Here is a 26049-nt window from a genome sequence, read left to right as displayed (position 1 = left end):
ATCGAACTTTAAAAATATATTTTTTCATATTTTCACTATTAAATTTAATGACAAACTTAATTATTTTCGCGTCATTTAAAAGCTGCCAGCGATACTCTTTATACAGATTGTAAAAATCTTCATATATTTAATCTGTATTTGGTTACAACACCGCTTATATAATCTGTTTTCAAGCCTCAAGGTCTCCGTCACCTACTTTCGTTTCACTCTCACTAGCAAATGACCAACCAAATTCATTGATGATTCGGTGATATAATAATTGAAATAAATATGTATAAGCAAAATGCAATATGTTATTCTTTTCTTATTGAATACTTAGTGGTAAATTAAATAATAATATAGTAAACTGTAATAATTTTAATGAGCCCAAACTATTTTCAGAAACATTTTTCTGATACAGAAAAAAAATGTTATTGAGAATTATCATTTTTTTATGTAGGTAATTTTTTTTTATTCGCTATAAGCAAAATTTCTTTTTCGAAATTCAATTTGAATATAGAACACCTTGTTCATTACAAAATTGCTGGCACGCACGAAAAATGTCACAGTGTTACACAAAAAAATACAAATATTAATTATAATAAAAAATTTCAGTTCTCCTGATCTTACATTGAATTATTATCTATAAGATGCGATGTCTTACTTTCGAGTCAAGGTGAGTACATTCACACAATAATTTCAATCGACTTATGCAATTATCAGGTTTTGCCTAGACTTAGGTACAGGTTTTAATGTTTTAGGAATTAATGTTTGCAACACATTGCCACACGACGCACGTGAATTACCTATTCACTAAAATACTTGTGCCAATCCGTACTTCCTTGCTAATATTATAAAAGTGTGTTTGTTTGTTTCTCTTTTTATGACATTTATTATATGGTATGCTTCTGTGTCTCTCTAGACACAGAAGCATACCAGACAGAGCTTACAGGCTATTTTTTATCGCTGTGAAACATCTTATTCCCATGGATTCCTTTGACGGGCAACAGATAATTTTAAGTAATTTTTCTAACTAAGTATTCTTTTCTACTTCATGTGATACGATTTATTGAAACCGAGCGAGTCGTATGAACGTATTTAATAAAAAAAAAGTTTTAATAGTTTTATACAACGATTTAATGACTTTAATTAATTTAACTTGTTTTTGTACCTATATTACAGTTTTTTGTATTTAAGATGGTATAATATAGAGATAGTCTTAAAGAAGTAAAAGTGTACTTATACTATCTTAGGTTAAGACTAGAGAACTCGCATTATAATTTATAAATCGAGTATTTTTTTACTCTGTCAATATTCGTTCTTACTGGCTGTTATACATCCGTGTTACACATAAAAATGTCAACAAAAACTGCGCAAACGTAGTACCTACATACTATCTCGATGGCGCAAACACAAATTGTATAAAAACTAGTTCCGTTGTTACAACATGATAAACTTTCCTTTTATGGTTCGATTCAAAACTGTGCGCAAAATGTTTTAAAACCCATTAAATTCTACAAGGAAAAAAATATTTTTTACATGGATAATGTTAAATGTTAATGAATAATGATGAATTAATGTTTAGACCTACCATTCGCGTCGTATGAAACTCGACATTATTATATACGATGTTTCGAAAAAAAAATCTTATCCTAAAATCCGCATAGTTCCCGTTCCTGTTCGATTTCCATCAGGAAAAGACCTATTCTATGTGTTAATCCAAGTTATTCACTATAGGTATGTGTGCTTAATTTTCATTGTAATCAGTTCAGTAGTATTTGCGTGAAAGAGCAACAAACATACACATACATCCATCCATCCTCACATTTCACAAACTTTCGCATTTATAATATTAGTATAGGATTCCTATTATTGTATTTTTATTGTACTTAGCAGATTTCGGCGATAGAAAAATACAATAATCGGCGAATTCGGCGAAAGAAAAATACTATAGGTATACTTCAGCTTTTCTTACTGAATTAAATAAAACACAGATTACACCAAATACTTTATTAAATCATAATACAATTAGTAGTACACTATATCAGCAACTTGCACTGGTTCTGGCATTATGAAGACTTCTATCGGGTCGGCGACCTGTGTAATAAATAATATGTAATTATTAATATTATATTTTACATGCAATATATTATGTTCATCTTTGTGCTTATTTTTTATGTAAATATTTTTTAAACTTTATTAAAAACTCTTTTTGTATACCTACGTAAAATAAAAATCTTACAAAAAAACAATGTAATTTGTTTTTCTAAGGTCTTTCTTAATGTCTTATACATGGTAATTATTATTAAACGTCTTTCTTAATTCATTATACAGAATAAGTATATTTATTTTTTTACTATAAATGTAGAAATTTGATATTTAGTGTTATAGCATTCAAATGCTTTATAAATGAATAACTTTTAAAGAAAAGAAAAAAATCGAGACATTGTTTATTTGATTTTCTTTCCTTTTATTATAAGTCTTAGAATAAATAGTTTAATTTATATATTATATTTATATTTTGGTCTTAGTTAATTTCACTAATTACCAAGAAATAACACCACTTTTTACAAAATTTATAAGCGTGCAATTGATTTCTTAATAATTTTTCTTCCATTTCATATCATTTACCTGGACAGCGTCAGCCACCTGGACAGCATCAGCCACCTGGACAGCGTCAGCCACCTGGATACCTTCAGCTACTTGAACTGGGTCAGCTACTTGGATTTCTTCAGCAATTTCCACTGGGTCAGCCACCTGGATCTCATTTTGGTCAAAGCTCTCTGCGGGGCTGGTGACTGATACAATCCAGTCTACATATGATGCGATCTTGAGGAAAGCTGCAAATATAAGTATTGGTGTAAACATACGAATAACATTAAGAATGTAGAAGCATTGATATTATACATGTACATATAACGAAACCCAAAGAGTCATACAAAATTATGTAGATACCTACATATACGATATTATATAACTTTCCCTAAAAAACGTTCCAGTAAGTTCAGAAAAAAAAATATGTTATTCCTCTAGGATATTGACTATTATTATTTTGATAAATTTAATGTGATAGAATAATATTGTTTGATGCACAAAAAGTGAAGTCCCATGTCCCCTAGTGGGGTAAGGGGCAGATGCATTATACATCTGTTTCCCTGATCGATTTTCTTTAGGGACAAGTAGGTGATCAGCCTTCTGTGTCCTACCAGACCAAGATATTTTTTTTGCTACGCTCACGCGTCAACCACTGTACAAAGGAGGCGGTCAAATGACGTTTGATGCACAGCGAATGTTAATTAATTAATAATTTTACTGTGCCATAAGCTAAGACAACGACAAAATGAAAAGATTAAAAATTATAATTTATTAGATTACCTCCATCATTTTCTTCGTTACCGGCACGAACGAGCACTCCGAACAGTTTGTCGTCAGCAACGAGAGGTGCTCCAAGATCGTACTGAAAGCATTTTATTATTTTACCCCTATGATTATTTTATTTTTCGTTTGTAAACTTGTAAACTTAAAAGGCATGTTATTGCATATTGTACGGAATACTGATGGTATTTTATTCAAACTTATTTTACCTGGCTAGCCTTGTTCTCAGAAGATCCGATGAGAAGACCATCATCAGATTCTTCCAACGCAACACTGACGCACTGCAGTTGTTCACCGGCATCTGAAATTTTATATGCTTTAATATGTTGCCCTAGAGCACGAGAAAATTTGTCTTTTTTGTGTTTTTTTCTCCCTTAGAAGATAAAAGAAGATTTTTAGCTTATACTAAAGAAGTGGAAATGAAGATCTTGTTGATTTAAAGTTAAAATTCTTAAGTAGAATACAATAGTAATAATAGCTTAGTAATCAAGAAAACTGCCTTTTTCAAATATTTAACTATTTATAATATTTAATATATGAACGTTCCATTTTATTATCCATTTATATACTTAATCAATTAATTCATATAATAAATATTTGCGAATTACGCGGGCAAACCCGCGTCTCGTCGATTCCCGCGCAAGCTTCATAGACACAGATAACATTAGATACAAAAAGGAATGGATAAAAATATACTTTTAGTTGGTTGTCATATACAGAAAGAAGAAAGAAGAAAAAAATTAGTTAAATTAATTGGTTTTAATTTGTTTTTATTAATAATCATGTAAATTAAAATTTTGCACTTACCACATTAAGATTTAAATTTTTCGATTGAAGCCTTATGAATAATAAAATGAAATTTTCAGGGTAGGTACCTGATAGATAGAGCACGTTTTAAAAAGCCAAACGAAAATCATTTTTTATGTGACTTTATTTTTTACGGGCCCTTGAATACTTCCCATACTTCTTGGGACACCCTGTATATTGTATCTTTTTTGTGTTCATAATAAACGTCGTCGTCGTCGTGTCAGCCGTGGGACGTCCACTGCTGGACAAAGGCCTCCCTCAGGGTTTTCCACCACGACCGGATAAACGTAAATAATAAACGTAATTCATTTCATATATTTCTAATTTTAATAAATAGGTAATACTTACTGCCGTTTTCCAATTGTCCGTAGCCGCAGACCTTGCCAGATGAGGGATTCTCGGCGTCGCTGGCGGCTAAACTGATATTCTTGATGGTGTCTGTAATAACAAAAAAGTGTATTAGTAAAAAAATCTATTTAAAACAAAAAGAACTCAGCCTTATAAATAAGTTTAACAGTTTTACTGTACTATGTACACTTTTACTTTTTTATATGTATTTTAGGTACTACATTTACAGAAAAACAACAATACATTCAGTTGATAAAGACGCAAATAATGATAATTTACCAAATGGAAACAATGTTATTTTTCTGTTTGTATTCCAATGAAGTGACACTTTCAAACAAGAAGCCGCCTTACGAAAATTCGTTTAATTTGAACAACAGAAAACCGCATTTAAATAATAAAATAATGGCAAAGTGAAACGTAATATCGAGAACCATGAAATTAAAATTGGTTTCGAGAGTTTCGGAAAGTTTGGGACTCGAGGGCTCGATAATTAACAGACAGCGTCTCTTGCCTTAATTGTCACGACTCAATAAAATATGAACTTTTCCATATTTTTCTCGGCATGTTTTAATGATTGATAACTTTTGAATTGTTCTTGCTAAGGCTTTCTCTCAGCGTAACAAATTAATATATTAATATTTTTACGTATGTGGTACTCGGATGAAAAGAAGCCTTTTTCTTACGTTTTTCATTTATTATAGTTTGAGTTGGTAACATAACAATAAATACCTATTGATTCTAAAAAAATATTTTAAATTCAAAATGTACTGTATACAGCCAAACAAAACCAGTCCTATGCGAACAAAACCGCGCGCAAAATAATTTAGTTCTTTCTTTTAGATCAACCATATTATAGACAAACAAACAAACAAAACTGTCTCATTAAGAATCTATACATTCGGAATGTTCTACTATATTCAAAGGTAAAAAGGTGAAAAAAATAAAAAATAGAACATCTATATATATTTTCTCTTTACTTACATAATAATACGGTATAAACAATTGTTATCAATTGAGAAATCTGGCAAGTTATCGTCCCAAATTGCCAATTTAATGATAAGAAATTTACATCGCTTGGCTCTACGTGGCTCTACTTACATGTTATTACATAACTTTTTACGATGTCAGATTTGGCACAGTTTATTTAAAATTGAACGAGAGTTATTTTGTTAATATAATATTAAATGTGACCATTATCCATTATAATTTTTTTTTAAAGTTACATTTTGATCAATTTTATATATAAAACCTATATTTTCTAATGTTATGATTGTTAAAACTTTATTAAATTCCCGAATAACAATACAATCCATATAAAACCGGGCCTTGTTCAAACTTCAACCAATAATCGACTAACAGATGAACTTACCGTGAATCGAAGCCCCTCCCTCTATTTAAACTTAATTGTTAACAATTACACTGTCCCAAGATAATAATTACGTACAATAATTAATTACAAAGAGAATTTGAAAAGTTTTCTTTAGAAACCCGATACAGGGCTCTGATGGGCGGTAATTGGCAATTTGAACTGTGGTATCCTACAAGGTTAAATTAATATTACCTGCCTCCAATTATTGCGAATTTCTTGGCTATTGTATTGTTTTGAAACGGATATCTTTGTATCCGTGAATTTAATAGAAAATTATCTTTAAGATTTACATCTTGTATCGCAGAGATTGTATTTTCATAATAAACATTGGGGTTAAACTTTTATATTTATATTATCGAGATCCTTTTGTTATTAATTAAAATGAGGCATGTTACCCATTTACGCAGATATTCCGTTATCCGTATTATTTCTGTGTCTACTTTTAATTTACATAGGTAGTAAAGGCATTTACTTTTATTTGAGTAGGTGAGTATGTATAGAATATTTTTTTTTATGTTTAAAACAAAGCTATCGTAATGCACATAGTGGTAATGCACTATTACTTTAAATGTTATAATTTTTTAGAGTAGATCGTTTATACCGATAAACCAGTACATGTTTCACATTAGTCTTGTTGTTTTTCAATATATCTATAAATTAAATAAAAAAGTGAATGGAAATTATTTAAGAAGGATCGTGATTTTTTGATTATCTGACAATAGAGCTACCTCTCCGAGGTGTGCAATAAATAAACATTGACTGTAAATCAGTGTGAAATATAAATATGTAAATAAATATTTCAGAACAATTTTCACACACGGCAAGATCTGATCCCATACTAAGCTTTCGCTTGTGCTATGAAAACCAGATGGCTGATAAACATACATAATATATAATTAAAAAAATAATTTGGAAAATCCAAAAGTGCACGCCTCATAATTTTTTTTAATAAATATTTATTAATTATTATTTTTGTTTATTTAATAACAATTAAACCACATCGAATCAGACCCTGAAAAATGAAAGGGTTCTATTCCTGAGCATACTCAAGCGTAAGAGAAAAAAAAGACTCGATTAGTAAAGTATTTCGGTCGCTATCGTGTTAACAAGAAAAAGGATCCGCACATACAGACACACGGACGTCCAAGACAGAACTTTTTTAAACTGTTTTTTAACTAGTTTAAATAACAAAAATGACATCAAAAATATCATGAACCGTCATATCCTCCAACATTGCCTTTCCAGCCTATCTTTGCCCAAATAGAAATTTTAACTTTCCCGAGTGTTTATGTGGAGTAGCATGACATTTAGGACTTGTTTTGTTTTTTGGTAGAAAATTAAAGTCTTTTCTCGCAATACTGATTAGATAGCACATGTATAACGTCAATCAGTCTGCTGCTACATGTCGACAAAGAAGGAGATGTTTTGGTGGTGCCAAATTTTTCTAAAAAAACTTGTCTCTGATCACTGGGAATCAATTAGAATACGTGAATATTTCTTATTATTTATTAAACTAGAATATAAAAAAGGAGGTTATTTGTTATTTCCAAGCAAAAATACGTAGTATTATAGGAGTTTTGTCGCTGGGCAATGTTAGGTTAATAAACGTAGTATGACCTATCCCAAAATTGCCCAACCGTTTTGAGGTGCTAGGGCTAACACATTTTTAATAGACTTCTCAAATAGGTAGCAAGGTAATTTTTTTTAGGTGTAAATTAAGTACACAGCATGTTTTTTCTTTTAGGTACCTAGGTAGGATTGTACGAATATGTATGCCTAGCTAGGTACTTTTTAAATGTTTAGTAGAAGTTACGTATAGGTACATAAATATTCATAATTTCAGTTTCATTTTAAAGATATACCTAGAAACAGTACGAACGCAATATTATTGCATGTGTACCTACCTATTACTTGTTACCCACCTACATATTTTATTAAACTTAATTTTTTCATCCTTTACCTAGTTTATTTTTTTGTGACAGCCCTAAACCCTAAAGATTTTTGTATGAAGATTGTGAGAAAATTACACCTAACTTTGCCCATACAATTTAATGAAGATCTACTTATTTTGGATCATATTTTGTTAGAGATTCGGCATCTTTGCCTTGTCTTGTACTTTGTCTCTTAAAAACAGCTACGTAAGTCTTAAAATGGCTGAAATATTAAAGGTGGGCAAAGTTGTATACTTTTCCACCTTATTTCGCCCACCTCTTTCTTCCTTATTTTTAGAGAAACTATTAAGAATATAATTATTTCAAGTATATCTATTCATTCTAAATTCAACTCCCTACTCAAATAACAACATCAATTCTGTCCATATTTTGTTTTTTCTTGTATATGATCAAAACACTGTGAAAAGCGGGCAATGTTGGAGGATATGACGGAACGTTAAAAATAGTGTTTTTTCTTAATATGTGTGTGTATGTATTATCTTACAAGTGCAATATGTATGATACATAAAGACATTTTAAGTTTGAAAAATCAGATGTTTTGCGCGAAGTGACAGTAGTACCCACCTCAACGCTTCGCTTATGAGGCGTGCAAAATACTTATATGTACTATAGATAATGATATAGAATTTTTCTTTCATTAATTCTACCTTACCTGAGAGTGGCACATCCCTGTTCAAGTCCAGGACGGCGATGTCATTTTCACCAGTTTCCAGGTTGTATTCTGGGTGCACGTGAATTCTGTTAGACTCGATCACCAGTTCTGGTTGGTACACATTGGGGGCGTTGAAACGGATCCATACGAAACGGGAACTGTGGATATTTAAATTATATTAATTACAAGCTGCGCCTCGCCGTTTTACCCGCAGTGCTCCGCTCCTGTTGGTCTTAGCGTGATGATATATAGCCTATAGCCTTCCTCGATAAATGGGCTATCTAACACCGAGAGAATTTTTCAAATCAGACCAGCAGTTCCTGAGACAAGCGCGTTCAAAGAAACAAACAAACTCTTCAGCTTTATAATATTAGTAGGTTATAAATTTTAACTACCTATAATAAAATCAAAAAAAAATTCTGGACGACTTAGATGCACTTTTGAATGGTCATAATAGTTCGGAAAGCAGTTTCTACAGATAAGAGCCGGCAAAAAACTTTGATGACGTACCTATTTTCTTTATAGGTTTTTGTGTATTTACTGTGGCACACCAGATTACTCGTCTTATTTATACATTTAGGTAGGTACATTATACAGGCTCTCACAAACCAGTGTAGGTATGTACAACTGTAACTTTGACCTTGCACCGACGGTGGGACATCCTGTATTAATTTAACATAAGTAAAGCAACCTACAGTCTCAAGCAGCTGGCAGAAGACACAATCCAGCGCTCGTTGTAAATAGCGCCGACGCAAGAGCCCAAGAACCCGCGGTCAGCCTGCTTGGCGACACGGAGGTGCACCAGCCATGGCACTGAGCTGACTTCTTCGAACGCTATAGGATAGAATAATGGATTAGTAGAACTTAGTGTGTACCTATGCAATTATGAAATTAAATAACAAACATACGTTGAATAAAAAAACATTACTTATTATAAAGCAATATTTAGAACAAATTGGCGATCATTGATGTTATAACTTACTAGTTTTCCGCCCGCGGCTTCGCCCGCGTTTTCAAAGAAAAACCCGTTCCCGTAGGATTTCCGGGATAAAACCTATCCTATGTCCTTTCTCGGGTATCAAAATATCTCTATACCAAATTTCATGCAAATTGGTTCAGTAGTTAAGGCGTGATTGAGTAACAGACAGACAGACAGAGTTACTTTCGCATTTATAATATTAGTATGGATAACAGTTATCGTCAAGTATTTTAATACAAGATTCCTAATATATAAATCACCTACCTTTTATCAATGTTATAACATGACTTTTTTTAGTTAATTTCTTGTGTGTTCATTATTATTTCAAAACTTTAGTAGTTACCTATCTCACCACTAAAGAATGTATTAAGATAAATCTCGTATTTTATAGGAATATTTGACGACGACGACGCGGTTGGCGCAGTGGTAAAGTAATTGCCTACTGAGCCGACGGTCCCGGGTTCGATCCCCGGTCAGGGCAAATAATTGTGTGATGACGTCAATTATTTGTTCTTGGGTCTGGGTGTTATTATCTATATATGTATTTATTAAATATTATATTTATCGTCGCCTAGTACCCACAACACAAGCCTTAATGGAGCTTACTGTGGGACTAGGTCGATTTGTGTAATAATGTCCTATAATATTTATTTATTTATTATTTAATAAGATAAGGTGTACTTACGTTGGACACTGCGTCCCTGGAACAAAAAAGTATATCTTTTAGCGATGTATAAAAAGTACCAAATTATTAACAGTAGGTAGTTATACCTACGTACGACTTGGCCTACATAGATATTGATTATATACCTACTTATTTTCTGCCCATACACGGTCTAAGTGACGTTCAAGTTTTAATTTAACCTAACCATCCTATTTTAAATATGTAGTATAAATTTAATGACCTAAAAATATAGCTGGTATAGATACTAATAGCCAATAGGTGATTCTGTGATTGCACATACCTACACATACACATTTTACATAGACACTCGCAGAATAGAATCATTCATGACTCAGTCGGATAAAATAAATAATAATTGAAAAATAAATAAATTATAGAGAAAATGAAGGAAAATGTTTGTTAATTACGAAAACGGCTAATTAGGCATGACAGATAAGATTATATGGGCCTAAGGATTAAGTATTATATTAAGATTACTGAGATAAGATTTAGATTAATTAATATTAATTAAAATTAACCTTTAGCGAGCCAAAATGTTTTGTTGGAAATTACGATTTATTAACGTCACACCTACAACTATGTATGTAATATATATGTAGGTACCTATCCACTTTTTATTTATATTTAATATTCTATATTTCTAGACTAAGACTGCGAATAACATAAAAAACATATCAAAATCGGTTCACGAGACCAAAATTTTAACCTTTTTGCGTAGAGCTATATCAATCCCATTACATACAGAAATAAATTAAAAATGCTAAAAGGGGCTTTACAACATTGCTGAATTAAAAATAGCCTAGCCTTTCAGTAAAGGACTTAAATCATTTTTACCAAATTTAAAACAAGTCATTCATACGTAGAGCAATTATTTAAGTATTAAAAGCGGTTACTAAATCCAGTACAAATTATACGATTAAAAAGTGTCCTCAATATCTAACTACATCGCCACAAATAAATGTGTATTAATTATTAATATTTACAATAAATTATAACCACATATTTTGTGAGTTTATTAATCGTACTCAACTTTATCGTTACTCGCATGTAATTAATTCCTTTATATTAATTTAAATAATTTTAAAAGAGATATTTAATTGAAAACTACATATACTTATTTTTGGAAACCAAATTTCCATAAAATGGTTCAATATTCTTTGCATTTAACGAGTAAATTTTTAACCACTATAATATAATATCCCACTGTAGGTAAGTAGGTACATACATACTTTCTCTTGTTGTTAGTTTTTTTCTATTACTGGGATATGAAACAGTAAACTTTATATAGTAGGTACTTTAGTTTTAATCCTTACCTGAACCGCTGCAAAAGCGCAAAGCAGAATAATTGCCACCTTCATGTTGAACCCTCAAATATCGAAGAATCACTGACAAATACGGATTTAACAAATAATTATAAATTACGTTAATTACCAACTCTGATACACTATCGCAATCATTGATTACTGCTCATCAAACATAAGATGATAATATATCAACACCAGTTGTTATTAATCCCCTGATTATAATATTATAAGAAATGTTTAATCCTTTTTAGGGTTTTTTATGATATTACAATCATACGTTTAAATGAATGAAATGAAGAAATATAAAGATAATTATGGAAACTAATTCGTTGGTTACATATCGCATTATTATCATAATAAGTATGTGAAAATTGTAAAATAATAGCAGAAAATCACTATCTATCTGCTTATTCAATTTTCAGTGAAAAATAATGTTATCAGTGGAGATCAATACTTAATTTAAAATAATTCGATTCACGCCACATTTACTATGATTGATACAATATAATAATGTATTATAATAACTTTTACCTGTAATCTATACATATAATAAATCTGTAGAAGGGTCAATTCTGTACATTGAAAATATTGAAAAAATAAATAGCAGGGGGTGTTACTGGATCGATACCAAACCCAAATATGTGATTAAAAAAATTTTTGTCTGTCTGTCTGTCTGTCTGTATGTGAAGACATCACGTGAAAACTACCGGTTCGATTTCGATGAAACTTGGTATAATTATAGCTTATTATCCTGGGCGTAAAATAGGATACTTTTTATCCTGGAAAAATACGTAGAAAAAAAATTAATCTTAATTTTTCAGTTTTATCCATAGACGTTGTTCTGTAGAACCGCGAACACGTTGCGTATTATTATATAGGCCTAGCCGTATTTGGGTCCAATAGATATTTATAAGATGTCATTGTCAGAGTTACTCAAATGGAGAAATAAACCATCCACGCGAAGACCGACATCCGCGCGGACGGAGTCGCGGGCGGAAGCTAGTTATTAAATATTCACTTGCTGTTTTTAGGATTCCGTAATCAAAGGGTTTAAAAACGGGACTTATTGAAGGATACTTCGATATCCGTCTGTCTGTCAAGTCATGTATCTCATGAACCGGGTTCAACAGTTTAAATTTTCAATGATGTATTAAACTTGCCGCTATATTTAACAAAAAATAAAATCGAGATTCAGCAACGATCGGCACGGACATAAATTGGATGGGTGACCAATTTTTTTTTCAGTTGATCTTTAGCTTATTTGTACGGAACCCTAAGTGTCGCGAGTCTGACTTGACCAGTTCTTTAATAATTATTAATCTTACAATATTTTTGGCTAATTTTGAATTATTATCACTCATATGGCCCATTTTCCAGGACATGATAATATAATAAATTAATAATAGATAGTTCGGTTTAGTAGTTTTTGCGTAAAAAACAAAGAAGCAAGAATAACGAGTAAAGACAAAATAATGTATAATATGAATGTAATTTGAAATTATTTTTCGGTTGATACTTGTTTGGAATTCCGCTTATTATAATTAGCATTTTATTAAAACTAGGTAAAAAAAAACAACACCAACGAATTATAAAATATTTATTTCACAACATTTTTATATCTAAATATTCTCTTCTCTTATCTACCAGGATCTCCTAAGTCCTCTCTTATCTTCTACCAGGATCTCCTAGGTTCCCCTTCTTTAGGCATGGACCAACTTTTAGATCTCCTAGATCTTTTTTCGGGAGAGGCTAGTGTTCTCTCCCCACTTTTCCCCTTATCCCGTTTCGGGGAGGGAGTCCTATGTTTGGACTTTGACTTAGTTTTGGTTTTGGACCTCCGCCTCGAGTGGGACCTAGAGCGCCTCGATCTGGATGGTGTGCGACTGCGATGGGACCTGAATGACAAAAAAATAATATTTAAACAAAATATTAAAGTAGAAAGATACCGTTGGCGCAGAGGTAAGTAACCTTAAGTATTTTTTTCTAGTGTGGATATTATTATTATATGCTATGTAACACGAACATAATATTTATAAGCATATGTACAATCTTTGTTTGGTTTAGTGAGGGCGTTGTTGACGGATAAAAAATTAAAATAAAAAATCTTTGTCAGAATTATTGTTAACTATATAATATTTTTAATAACCATACCCATTCAAAACCATACACCTTTGAAATAAAATAAATTTAAGAACTAGCCCAGATAATATATAAGGATCAACATTAATTTTTTTAACCACGAATAAATGAATTCTATTCTATGCTATTCATTACCTAGATCTTCGACTCCGCGACCGTGATCGTCGACTACGACTCCTCGAGCGTCGACTCCGCGAGCGTGACCTTGTATATGACCGCCGGCGTGACCGTGACCGTGACCGTGAGTACGATCGGCGACGTGACCGTGACCGTGACCGTGAACGACCACGATCGTCGTGCTCGTTACGGTTTTCTGCGTCGTTCAGCTTTTTAAAGTACCTGCAGTACAAAATAAGTACATTTATAACACAAATAAGACGATTAAATCAAATACATATGTATATTCGTAAACTCGAAGGACCAAACATCTTATTTAATATATGAATAAGAAAATCTGAATGAGTGATGAACAACTTGTCTTAGTTCGAAAAAATTTACATTTCTTATAATATCGCTGTTGAAAGAGCTATAAAAAAAAATGTTGAATATCCTTTTTTGAAGTGAAACTTCTTTAGGCGCCATGAGAGTAAAATTTCAAAGTCGCGTCATGGCAATTCCGTCACTTCAAGGCGACGGTTTTTGTATCTTTGAATCTTGCCAAAGAAGTTTCACGTCTGACTGTGTTCTTTATTTTAACACTAGCTGTGCCGCGATTTTACCCGCATTGCGTGACGATATATAGCCTATATCAAATCGGACCAGTAGTTCCCGAGATTAGCGCGTTCAAACAAACAAACAAGCTCAGCTTTACAATCAATACTTAATGTTATAAAGCTGAAGAGTTTGTTTGTTTAGCGAGGAAGGCTATCCATACTATAGTCCTTTTCACCTAGGATGATTCCTGTGACACTAATATATAAAATAACACAAAAATATAATACCTACGCAATTCGTGTACATGAAATGGATCGTTGAAAAATCATAGAGTTGGAAAATCATATAATCGGCGCCCATCTTGTGATCGTTTGTCAATCGAGTCAATCGTCTGTACGAGTGCGTCAGCTTTGTATACAAGTTGCATTTTTATATTGATACTTTACGTGGTATTCTGTTATTGTTACTAATTGTTATTGTTGACTTTTTGTTGCTGTTGTTTGCTAAGTTTCCTTAGTTAATTGTTGGCGAAATGCCGAAAAAACTAATTTTGGTACTATATTCAAATCGATTTCATTTCCATATAGAATATTATCGATTATCGGAAACAATTGATATGATTTCAGTAACCGACATCTCTATACGTGTCAAAAATCGATGTGTCACAGAAATCATCTTAGGTGGAAAGGACTATAATATTATAAATGCGAAAGTAACTCTGTCTGTTACTCAATCACGTCTTAACTACTGAACCAATTTGCATGAAATTTGGTATAGAGATATTTTGATACCCGAGAAAGGTCACCCATTGTGCAATTTGTTTGTATCGTATTTTATGTTATTTCTTTCAACTGGTGTGTGCAATAAAGAATTCATTCATTCATTCATTCATTCATTCATTCATTCATTCATTCAAAGGACATAGGCTACTTTTTACTTATTATCCCGGAAATCCCACAGGAACGGGAACTATGCGGGTTTTTCTTTGACTACGCGGGCGAAGCTGCGGATGGAAAGCTAGTAGGCTATATATCATCACGCTAAGACCAACATGAGCGAAGCAATGCGGGTAAAACCGCGGGGCACAGCTAGTATTAGTATAGATATAAGTATATAAGTATGTAAATTGTTATTTTATGTACCTGGTTTATTGCACAATAAAGTGTTAAATAAATAAATAAATATATAAGTACACAACACTAACTGATAGTACTGCTGCGTGGCTGTGGGCCCGTCGAAGTGCGGCAGGCCCCTCCCCCTCCCCCTCGCGCCCCCCCTCCCCCGGCCCCCCCTCCCGCGCCGCGTGTACCCCTCGCACCCGTAGTACCCGCCGCGCATCGGGGGGTAGTACATGGAGCCTGGAACACATTATATACGCCGTCCTTTTTATTTTGCTTTGAATGAATCAATAAAAAATTCGTTATTGCACACAAAAATACAGGATACAAGTTACAATATGTACAGAGGGCGGTCTAATCGCTGTAAGCGATTTCTGCCAGACGGCCCAAAAAACCATAAAGATTCCATATTTATGGTGATGGTGCATTAATTTTAGGTATATTTTGCTTAAAAATTGAATAAAATTTACGTAATTTTTGGATGCGCGTAGAGTTTATTATATTCAAACGAAAAATTAAATGAATATTTATTTTTGTATGAAAATAAAATCTAACAAATTTTCAAAAGTCGTAGAACAAAATTAAATGTTGCTACTTATGATGTTAACTATCTTGTCCTGCGAGGTTGCTGGTGTTTTATAATTAACCCTGTATTTATTATATCTTTAATTACATGCACACACACAAACATAATCACAATTACAATGTGATACCAATTGAATATGTCACACAGTAACTACCTACCATGCAATATCAAAGAGCAGTTTTTGCTTATATAGTCGAACTAGCTTTCTACCCGCGGCTTCGCCCGCGTTTTCAAAGAAAAACCCGCATAGTTCCCGTTGTCGTTGGATTTCCGGGATAAAACCTATCCTATGTGTTAATCCAAGTTGCCCTCTTTATGTGTAATCGGTTCTGTAGTATTTGCGTGAAAGAGTAACAAACACACACACATCCTCACAAACTTTCGCATTTATAATATGTACTTTGAATTTTAATAAGCTGTGCAGCATGGATTAACTCTTTTCATTCTTTAACTGTTATCGACCACGCCATCGTTTCGTTTCACTTTAGTTGTGATAATAATTCTACCATTATCATTAGGCGATCGACGCTGATACAGTGGGTAACCATCGTTGCTTGTGATGGTCTTTGCCATCAATTTTCGTGGATACCTTTTGGTACACTCGCTGTCAACCACGCATGGTGTTTGTTGGTTGATGGTTTCACACGGTCCATGAATCATATTCGTGATAACAACGTCATGTCGGTCTGGATCGGTTTTAGGATTAGCAATCCCCGCACACTCATATATTTTATTCTTTCGACTAACCAAATTAAAATGTGTGTATGCTGCAAGCCAGATTTTCGTCATTCGATTGAATACATCCATCATTGAATAATCCCAAAGATGTGTTCCTTTAATGTAACTCAGCAGTGATCGGATTTTTTTCTTGAAAACACGTGTGGTGATGACGTGCCGATCACTTGATATTTTTGTCCGGGAAGCAACAGTTGAATAATTTCCATCCATTTCGGATAACATATAAATGTAATGAATAGATCTTGCCGACCATAATGACGAACATATTATTATGTCATTGCATCTTGCACATATTCACTTGGGCTACCTGTGTATGTCGCCGGTAAATTAATAATCAATAGACCAACATTTTCTGCATCTTCTTCTGTGCTAATTGCATGGCGTAAATGGATGCAATCTTCAAAACGCAATTTAACTTGTTTATAGCTACGCAATATTGTTGACGCAGTCGACGAAATCGCAACAAATAATTTTAATTTTTTACATTTTTATTGAATTTTTTTTTAATTTTAATTTTTTCTAGCTGGCCCGGCGAACTTCGTACCGCCCAGTCAATGAATGTCGTGTTACCTTTGGGCTTGGAACTAATTTAGGCTTTGATGAATGGAATACAATGATACAAAATAAATAAAGATATATAACAGCATTTTATTTCGATGAATAACATATAGGTATAGGAAAAAGAATAAAAAAAAAAACAATAATTAGATACTTGATTACTTCATACACGTGCCAGAGAAAAATTATCGAATTATAAGAATCGTAGTTTACGTTTTGCAGCCTGGGATGCATTCGGATTAACTCTTTTCATTCTTTAACTGGTGTCGACCACGAAATCGTTTCCTTTCACTTTAGTTATGATAGTTCTACCACTATCATCTTGTTGCCTGTGATAGTTTCTACAGTAAATTTTCGTGGATTCCTTTTGGAACACTCGCTGTCAACCATGCATGTTGATTGGCGGTTGATGGTGCCACACGGTCCATCAATCATATTCGTGATTACAACATAATGTCGGTCTGGATCGATTGAATACATCCATCATTGAATAATCCGAAAGATGTGTTGCTTTAATGTAACTCATTGCTTGAAAACACGTGTGGTAATGTCGAGCCGATCACTTGATAATTGTCCGGGACGCAGCAGTAGAATAATTTCCATCCATTTTGGATTTCATTTAAATGTAATGAATACCAGGCCGACCATAATGACGAACATATGTCATTGCATCTTGCGCATATTCATGCGTATGACTTGGGCTACCTGTGTATGTCGCCGGTAAAATAGCACCTAAGCACCTAAATAGCCCAATAAATATTATTTTCTGCATCTTCTTCTCTGTGCTAATTGCATCGCGTAAATGGATGTAATCTTCATTCTTCAAAACGCAATTTAGCTTGGTTCAATCGAATGAGCCAGGGCCTCCGTTTCAATTTTAACGTTATAATATTATTTCAACGCAATATTGTTGAAGCAGTCGACGAAATCGCGACAAATAGTTGTCAGAATTTTTACATTTTTAAAGATTTTTTTTTTAAATAATTAATCGAACTATCCTTCTTGGTTAGTTTCCTCACCGAAAATACCTTATCAATTTCTGAAAGCACGCGTAAACACAAATATTTGAGGAATTTTTATGTATCTGCTTTAATTGCACTTTTCAATAATTGATTTAAAAAAAATACAGACAATAGTTTATTCACCCTTTTTACTTTTTAATTATTTTACACAAAATACATTTTTGAACGCATGAATGTCAAACAATATTTTGACCGTATTCAAACGTATTTGACAGGATTGACAACTAATGATTGACATGTACGAAAATCAAAATTATTTTTATATAGTGGCCCGCCCCGGCTTCGGCCGTGGTACATATTTCGCAATAAAAGGTAGCCTATGTCCTTTCTCGGGTATCAAAATATCTCCATACCAAATTTCATGCAAATTGGTTCAGTAGTTTAGGCGTGATTGAGTAACAGACAGACAGACAGACAGAGTTACTTTCGCATTTATAATATTAGTATGGATTATAGTAATTACTAGTAGAAAAATATAAATAAAAAGAATGTAATATTTAAATTCAAATCTTTTAGTAAATTCTGCATAAGAAATAAGCCCGGCCATACACGGACTGCTCGAGCAGTTAACGGCTGAGCGACGTGCCACTTTCAGAAAGCTAATAAGTACTATCTGCCTTATAAATTTATAAAGAATATAAAAAATTCGATCACGAGGCGGGACTCGAACCCGCATCCTTTCGCGCCATTCCGGGGCGGATGCTTTATAAAGCATTTGAATGCCATAAAACCAAAAATATAAATTCAACTATCTACCTTTTTACATATTATATCATGGGTTTTCAGTACATATTTTGTTCTAAACATAATAAGTATTATAGAAAAAAAGAAATAATACGGAAAAATACTGATGACATGTAGAAATAATAAAGATACTCATACTTTGTGGGAAGGGGTAGGCGGGCGGGCACGCGAACGGGTACCCGTAGCTGTACGGGTTCGGCGCGTACATGCCTGAAACTGGACACAATATTCAATTTACTATTATTTTAATTAGACTTTTTTTTAACCGACTTCAAAAAAAGGCGGAGGTTCTCAATTCGGCCTGTAAATTTTTCTTTCCCGTATAAGTACATACATGTTCAATGTTCATGTACTACAACACGTCTTATAAGGTTATTACACCTTATAAGGCTTTATACATAAAAATATAGATAGCTCAATAGTGTAAGGTAATAAATATGAACGATTTTTTATAATTATTATCAAGTCATTAGCCAGTTCAAAGTCTATTGTATTTCTCATTAGAAAACTCTGTCCAATACATGTATAGGCAGAGTTTAGTTCCGGACAATTTCCGACCGTGATTGTAACTTTTCTTGTTTATCGTACTACAATTTATAGAAACCAACCTGCATTCTTATATTCGCTCTCTCGCTCTGGCGTGGACAATTTCTCAGTTTTAACTCTTTTCTCGTCCAAATCATCAGATGATATTGAACTGATTGAATTCCTTCTGGGTTTCTTTGTTTCCAGCGCAGACCGTATTATTATACGACCTGGTAAATAAATAAAAAAAAGTTCATAATTATCACATACCTAAAAATATTGTGGGTTGTTTTATAAGATCATCAATGTGAACACATTCAATTAATTCTCTGTTGGGTTTTTATTAACATTTAAAAGAGAAGTATATATTAATAAATAACAATATTTATTGGACACACATCCTGGTTGACCCTGATGAGAAACAAATATTTTCGAGAGTATTACGTATCGTATTATTTATCGTACAATAATAAAAAAAAAGTAAATTTTTTTAGTATTGACAAAAATTTTGTTTTCTGCTTACATAAAGTTGTAATATCACATTGTTTTGAGTTAACTATTCAAAGTTCTACTACTGCATCTGCGTTTGTTTTTCTTTTTTTTCACCATGCTACAGAACAATTTTATTACAGCATATTAATACAAATAATATGTTTAGAAGATATTTATGCTTCTTTTTACCAATGCAGAATTTCTTTCATTTCATTTCAGAAGCTGGCAACACTATGGTTATATAACTATTATATATATATAAATTATAATCACCATCAAAAGCATGCCGCAGTTGTTCCCTCTGTTCGTCCATCATCCTTTCATGTGTCCGTCGCATCTTATCCACGAGACGTGCTCTAGCCGCCCGCTCGCCGGCGTGCGAGCGACCGTTACGTTGCAGCTCTGGACGTAGCTGCAATTTTGTTTATTTATTTTTAGTAATATTTGATACTTGGTGAAAAAGATTTTGTAGAAAAACCTTCTTTTAGAAATTAATATTCATAACTGATTACACTGTTAATGTAAATATATCTCAACAAGCTACTGAAACATCTACCATCTGTCTATCCGTAAAATTTTTTAATTACATGGCAAAAAATACATACATACGTAAATTTGTTAAATATCTTTAACTTAACATTAATTTGTTAAAACTAGAAATGCAAAAAACACAGCATTTAAGTAACTCCTCTATTGCCACAATATCAGCATGTCAAAGAAATTTAATAACAAATAACCATACCTCAATCCTCTGAAACAGTTCTTCAATCAATCTGATTGCTTGCAATTTCTTCTGTATTTTGAGCAATTTCTTCTGTTCTTCTGAAACTTTCTTATTAACGTCCACATCTTTTCTCTCCATAAGTTTCGCCAGCTGCTTCTTTTTCCTTCTCTCTTCCCGCTCCCGCATTTTCTCCAGTTTGTCACGCTCCTTTTGCTCAATCTTTTGTCTTAAATAATGAAAAATTATACGTGAAACTCTTTCCTTAGTTCTGCAAGGAAAGGTCTTTGTTCATAGAAATGTGAACTAGCTAATTTTGAGCCAAATTAAAACAAACCAGTTAATTTTATTTTTTATTAATTATTAGTATGAAATCTAATCTTATACGAATGTAAAAGCTTGTAGATAGTAAAGTTATATAGTCAATGGTTGTATAATTTAAAAGATTAATTTATTTGACAATACTTTATCATAAAACAAACATAAGAACGACATGAATCTGGTATTTCATTGTACAAAGTAATATACCTTTCTTTAGCCTCTTGCTTTGCTTTCCTTTCTTTTTCTTGCCTCTCTTCCTCATCCTTAGCTCTCTGCCTTGCGGCCAAGCGTTCCCTCACTATGGAGCGTCTCTTCACAGCTGCGTCAGTCATATGCTTTGTTTTGTCAAAGTCTACCTGAATGCTACACCATTCAGTCAGCTCATTATTCTTGCGCACAATCTTTTTGCCTCGTAAAGCATCCATGCACCTCACAAAGCTTACATATTCACTAAATTGGATGTAGGCTTCGAAAAACAACGCGCTATCTTGCACTGGTGTAGAAATGCCTCTCATAGCCTCTTTCATCTGCATTCTGTATGGATCTGCTATAGGAATATCAACTTGCCGTATCGCTCCATACTTTTCGAAGATCTTTTTGAACAAACTTTCAGATGGCACTGCATCTTCATCCCTATCGCGTTCATGGACAAACCAAGGAATTGGAAGGTTAGCTATGTGTATTGTGTCCGGTCTCTCGCCTGGTTTCATTTCGTCCATATCGGTTGCGTCACGAAAGAACGAGTCCCACGCATGTCGACTTGGGAAATCCGATTTCGCTTCACAAACACGCACTTTCAGTGGATCAGGGTAATCGTTCAACTGTATTATCCTATCCTCCAATCGTGATAACACTCTCTCTAACTTTGGACGATTTTCTAACTCAGCATCGAACCGTATCACTTCAGAACTATGTTTAGACACTTTTAACATAGAGAAACCATCAGGTTGGATCATTTTTCGTAATTTTTCCATTAGTTCCCAATTGGAAATGGACTTTCCGTGTACCTTGTGGGGGGGAAGCTGGATAGAAATGTTTATTTTCGCATAAGGCTTTAAATACAAACGTTGCGGCAAATACAAGGCCACAGCGTCTGTTGTGTCCCTACAAACTTGAATACTCATGATGACTAACTTACAAAAACCTAGCCAAAAAATAATTAAACTTATCTGAATACAATGAATAGTGACTATTTATAATTAATGTTTAAACGTAAGTAAACTAATGATATAAAAAAGAAATGAGTTGAAAGCGATGACCATAGTGTACTCCGAGACCAGCTTCCATTTTCACACGTTTAAACGTTTTAGTCCCTAAGTAAGTAAATCAATTAACATTAAATGCAAAGTTAGTTTTAAAGTAGGTATATAAATTATTTTCTCTTGCTGTATTTTTCACGATTCAATTCCATTTTCAGCGTCCAGTGTCCAACAAACAGAATGACAGTCAAATTTTGACATTAGTCAGTGACGCTTGTCTTTGGAACTTTTAACTTTTAACATGGATGATTTTACAGATATTATAATTATTTATATTCTAGAATCGAGTCTATTGGTAATTTTATATTATCTATAAATCTTAAGTAAATTGTGAGTAAATTAATCTCAAATTTTATTAAATGTCCTATAAAAAGAAAAATATTATAATGTTGTAAATCTGTTCAATATATAATAATACTAACCAGTAACCACACTAACAACAAAATTTGTAATTAGATATAAGTAAAGGAATTAATAAAAGCTTTATTTTTTTTTTTTTTTTAAATCTGTTCAAAGGGACTTATAAATCTGACAAACTAAATTTTTACTAGTAGTTTTACATAATAATTAAAGTATTTTTACTTAAACTTTTGAGTCAATTTTTGAGTCAAATGACTTTTGAGTCAAATAGCTATCCCAATTCCCAGAATCAATAGTTCTTTTCGGTAATCAAAATGTCTTATGTCAGTAAAGCAAAGAGTAAAGTAATAAAGGGGCAGTAAAGTTTAAATGGTCATGCGGTGCGCCAGGATCACCTTGTGATCGAAATTAGACCTCATTCAAATGACTCGAGGCCTGCATATTTTAACATTCCACTGCATTCCACGTATCGCAATGAATCATACATTGTAGAGAATCTTCCTTGGCATGCGAAAAATACAAATACATATCTATCAATAATAAAGGGGGAAACTAAGTAGGAACAATAAGACGATGCTATGGAGTACCATACATATTAACTGTTTATATCATGTTTATATCGAATATTTTGATGACCTAGAACTCAATAAGTAGGTAGAGATTGTCTAATCTAAAAATGAACGCCCCTCCACTTAACTTAATTGTTTCAATGTGTGAGGACAAATAATTATTGAACCACTTTATATGTGTGCGCGCGGCGATTCTACTGCAAACTTTGACTCTCGCGCACTGATTTGTCAACTAATCGGGCGATCAGTTCAGGTGCCTAGCATTGTATGGCGGGGAGAGCGCGCTATGTACGGAATGACACGTCCGTTCTGTCGTGCATCGCGTCATTTATGCACTAGTTGGCCAACTGGTCCTGTCGTTCGGGCATGGATTGGACTGGAGGACTGAACGACCAATGAGGCAGACCAATTTGTGTGTATTGCGTCTATACACGTACTTTGAATGTGAGCGTAAACACAGTGGAGGAGCGTTCATTTTTAGATTAGACAATCTCTACCTATTGCATTCTCTCATATTTAAGATTGAAAAATAATAATAAATAATATGTATATTCGATGGATTGCAGCTATTATCTAAAATATAGAAGAATGGGACAAGGGAAAGTGGTAAGTATGTAATAAAAAACAAAATGTGATAAAAATCCCGTTTATTAATACAGAACCGACATCTGAAACTGTCGAGAGCGATTAAAATTTAACTGTAAAGATATCAAATAGAAGTTACTTATCTATCATAAATAATTTAACATACAATGTACACAGCTCTCATAAGTGTCACTTCAAATCGAAGCATTAAGTTACGCGTATTTAAAAATTAAATAAATAATTTGTGTAAACCTATGATCCATAACTGGACCATTTACAATATTAAACTAACCAAGATTTCATTATATGTCTGTTCAAAATGGCTGCCAAAGCTTGTATAATTTTTTATTTTTATTTTCAAGATTTTTAACCTAAAAGCCATATGCCAAATGTTAGATTATTGTCTATGGAACAATTATATTATTTTTGTTAATGATGGATGAAGATGAAATATTATTTGCTGTATGTGATACTTATTATGTTTGTAATATTAAGTATTAAAAGGCTAATCAAATTAAGTGTGTATAGTGACATTGTTTTATATATGTATTTTAAGATTCTGAATTTTCAGATGAAATAGTTACCCAGTATTTACACAAAAATTTTTATTTTGTTAAATAATGGCCTGGAAACATTTGCAAATTTTATTATTTTAGACAACTATTATAATAGACAAAAACAAATACAACAAAAAAGGTTTATCGAAATCAATCCATCGTTCACGCGCGATGCCATGGCCCGTGACCAAGGAAAATAGGGACTCATTTTTATTTGTTTTTTATTATTATTTTTTTTTATAGTAACCCTCGCAATAGAGCAGGCGACTCACTCGGTGGTAGACGCCGCCCATGATGATCACAACGTTGGGTACATTACGATCGTAGGCTTTAAGGTGGAAGTTGGTTTGTCAGGAAGGTGTAGGCTCTTTGTTTGAACTCCTTTATACTTTAGAGTTATTTTTATATATATTACTAGTGGTCCGCCCCGGCTTCGCCCGTGGTACCTACATGTTTAAACTATCCTATCTCTCAAGTTGGATCGAACTGCACATGGCGTGCGAATTTTATTATAATCGGTTAAGTGGTTTAGCCTTTTAGGAGTCCATTGAGGATAAACATTGTGACACGAAATTTATATATATTATAAGATAGATGTTAAAATATATTATAATGAAATCTTGTTTTAGTATTTTCTAGCTAACTATAGGAACCAAAGTTCTTATCTTTCTTAACAATAAAAAAATCGCCTTAGTTGTAAATGTTAAATCCAATACTTTGTCACTGGTGGTATGCATAATATATTCTAAAAATAATATTAAATGTGTTCATTTGCTTGTGTTTAAGTTAATTTTTAACATTTATGAAATCAACACAATTAGAAAGTATATTTTAAATTTTATTTATATCTGCATTCATTGAGATTCGGCCTTGGCGGTGGGATAATATTTTATCTTTTGTGAAAATACCCTCATTTCAAAGGTAACATTTTTAGGCAAGATTTTTAAAACCTTTTAAAATTATTTTTAGAAAAATGCACACCCGTAAACTTAATACTAAAATATAATGCTTTGGAGTAAGCTAATTCGTACATTTCTGAGGTATAAATAAAATTTTATTCAATTGAAGCAATTTTCTGATAACGCTTTAATTCTAATATTATACATGCACAAAAATTTCCTTGCTTTATTCAAAATAGCCGATTATATTACTGAAATATATTACATCAGCAATCATTTTACAATTTAGAGTTAATTCCTAGTAAACAACAAAAAAATTACACTTGTATAACATCCTATAACTTTCAAAGTACAGAGGAATGCTTATTACAATCTCAAATTCAATCTACATATTTATTGCTTACTCCTTACACTCCAATATATATTTATCAATTAAACATACCCAAAATTTCATTTCAAAAACTAACAAATAATATAAAATTGTGAAATATTAAATTGTGATGGAAATATTAAGCGTAAATTGCGAATGTCGCGGGCAAACCATAGTCGGTTTGAATTAACATCCATTGGTGGTGTTAAAAAATTATACTTTAACCTCGTTAAATTACCATGCTAATAGCATAAGACTTATGGTACTTAGCACATGTGCTTATCAACATTGAGTAAAATCATTTTTACTACAACATCATAGTACAGAAGTCTCACTATCTTGCATGTTAGTAGTCAAGTCACAACCAATGTTAAAAACCCTA

At 32.7% G+C, this 26049-nt stretch overlaps 2 protein-coding genes across 7 annotated transcripts; both read right to left on the bottom strand.

Moving 5' to 3' along the window:
* Nucleotides 1-1974: 1974 nt before the first annotated feature.
* LOC149900005 (trypsin beta-like) lies at nt 1975-11550 on the bottom strand. Its single transcript, XM_090113270.1, has 9 exons — nt 11460-11550; nt 10147-10162; nt 9178-9316; nt 8483-8640; nt 4510-4599; nt 3564-3655; nt 3355-3436; nt 2597-2819; nt 1975-2080 (listed from the first exon to the last, which is right to left on the bottom strand). Exons 1-9 carry the CDS (start codon nt 11502-11504, stop codon nt 2008-2010), a joined length of 918 nt encoding a protein of 305 aa, XP_089969396.1. The 5' UTR covers nt 11505-11550; the 3' UTR covers nt 1975-2007.
* A 1481-nt stretch (nt 11551-13031) lies between these two features.
* On the bottom strand, nt 13032-22520 carry LOC149900004 (uncharacterized). 6 transcript variants are annotated; one of them, XM_090113073.1, is made up of 9 exons: nt 22328-22520; nt 21276-22090; nt 20769-21018; nt 20300-20438; nt 19618-19764; nt 19146-19225; nt 15448-15611; nt 13725-13928; nt 13032-13345 (listed from the first exon to the last, which is right to left on the bottom strand). In XM_090113073.1, exons 1-9 carry the CDS (start codon nt 22328-22330, stop codon nt 13123-13125), a joined length of 2025 nt encoding a protein of 674 aa, XP_089969199.1. In that variant the 5' UTR covers nt 22331-22520; the 3' UTR covers nt 13032-13122. The 6 variants fall into 6 exon arrangements, with proteins under 6 accessions (XP_089969199.1, XP_089969200.1, XP_089969195.1 ...); XM_090113074.1 differs by having other exon boundaries at nt 22455-22516; XM_090113069.1 differs by having other exon boundaries at nt 21276-22520.
* Nucleotides 22521-26049: the final 3529 nt, after the last annotated feature.

This window comes from Colias eurytheme, chromosome 19 (assembly GCF_061535395.1).
Source record: "Colias eurytheme isolate Ceu_HAF_F1 chromosome 19, ilColEury1 Martin Lab GWU primary, whole genome shotgun sequence".
NCBI lineage: Eukaryota > Metazoa > Arthropoda > Insecta > Lepidoptera > Pieridae > Colias > Colias eurytheme.
The sequence above is the reverse complement of the archived record's forward strand: the minus strand, read 5'-3'. Positions and strand labels throughout refer to the sequence as shown.

Coding starts and splice junctions, on each gene's coding strand:
- LOC149900005 (XM_090113270.1), bottom strand. CDS start 11,504: ATGAAGGTGGCAATTATTCTGCTTTGCGCTTTTGCAGCGGTTCAG. Junction 3,656..4,509: donor CGGACAATTGGAAAACGGCA/GTAAGTATTACC, acceptor ATAAAATTTCAG/ATGCCGGTGAACAACTGCAG. Junction 2,081..2,596: donor GTCCAGGTAAATGATATGAA/ATGGAAGAAAAA, acceptor ATTATTTATTAC/ACAGGTCGCCGACCCGATAG.
- LOC149900004 (XM_090113069.1), bottom strand. CDS start 22,192: ATGAGTATTCAAGTTTGTAGGGACACAACAGACGCTGTGGCCTTGTAT. Junction 20,439..20,768: donor AACTGTTTCAGAGGATTGAG/GTATGGTTATTT, acceptor ACAAAATTGCAG/CTACGTCCAGAGCTGCAACG. Junction 19,765..20,299: donor ACTGCGGCATGCTTTTGATG/GTGATTATAATT, acceptor TTTATTTACCAG/GTCGTATAATAATACGGTCT.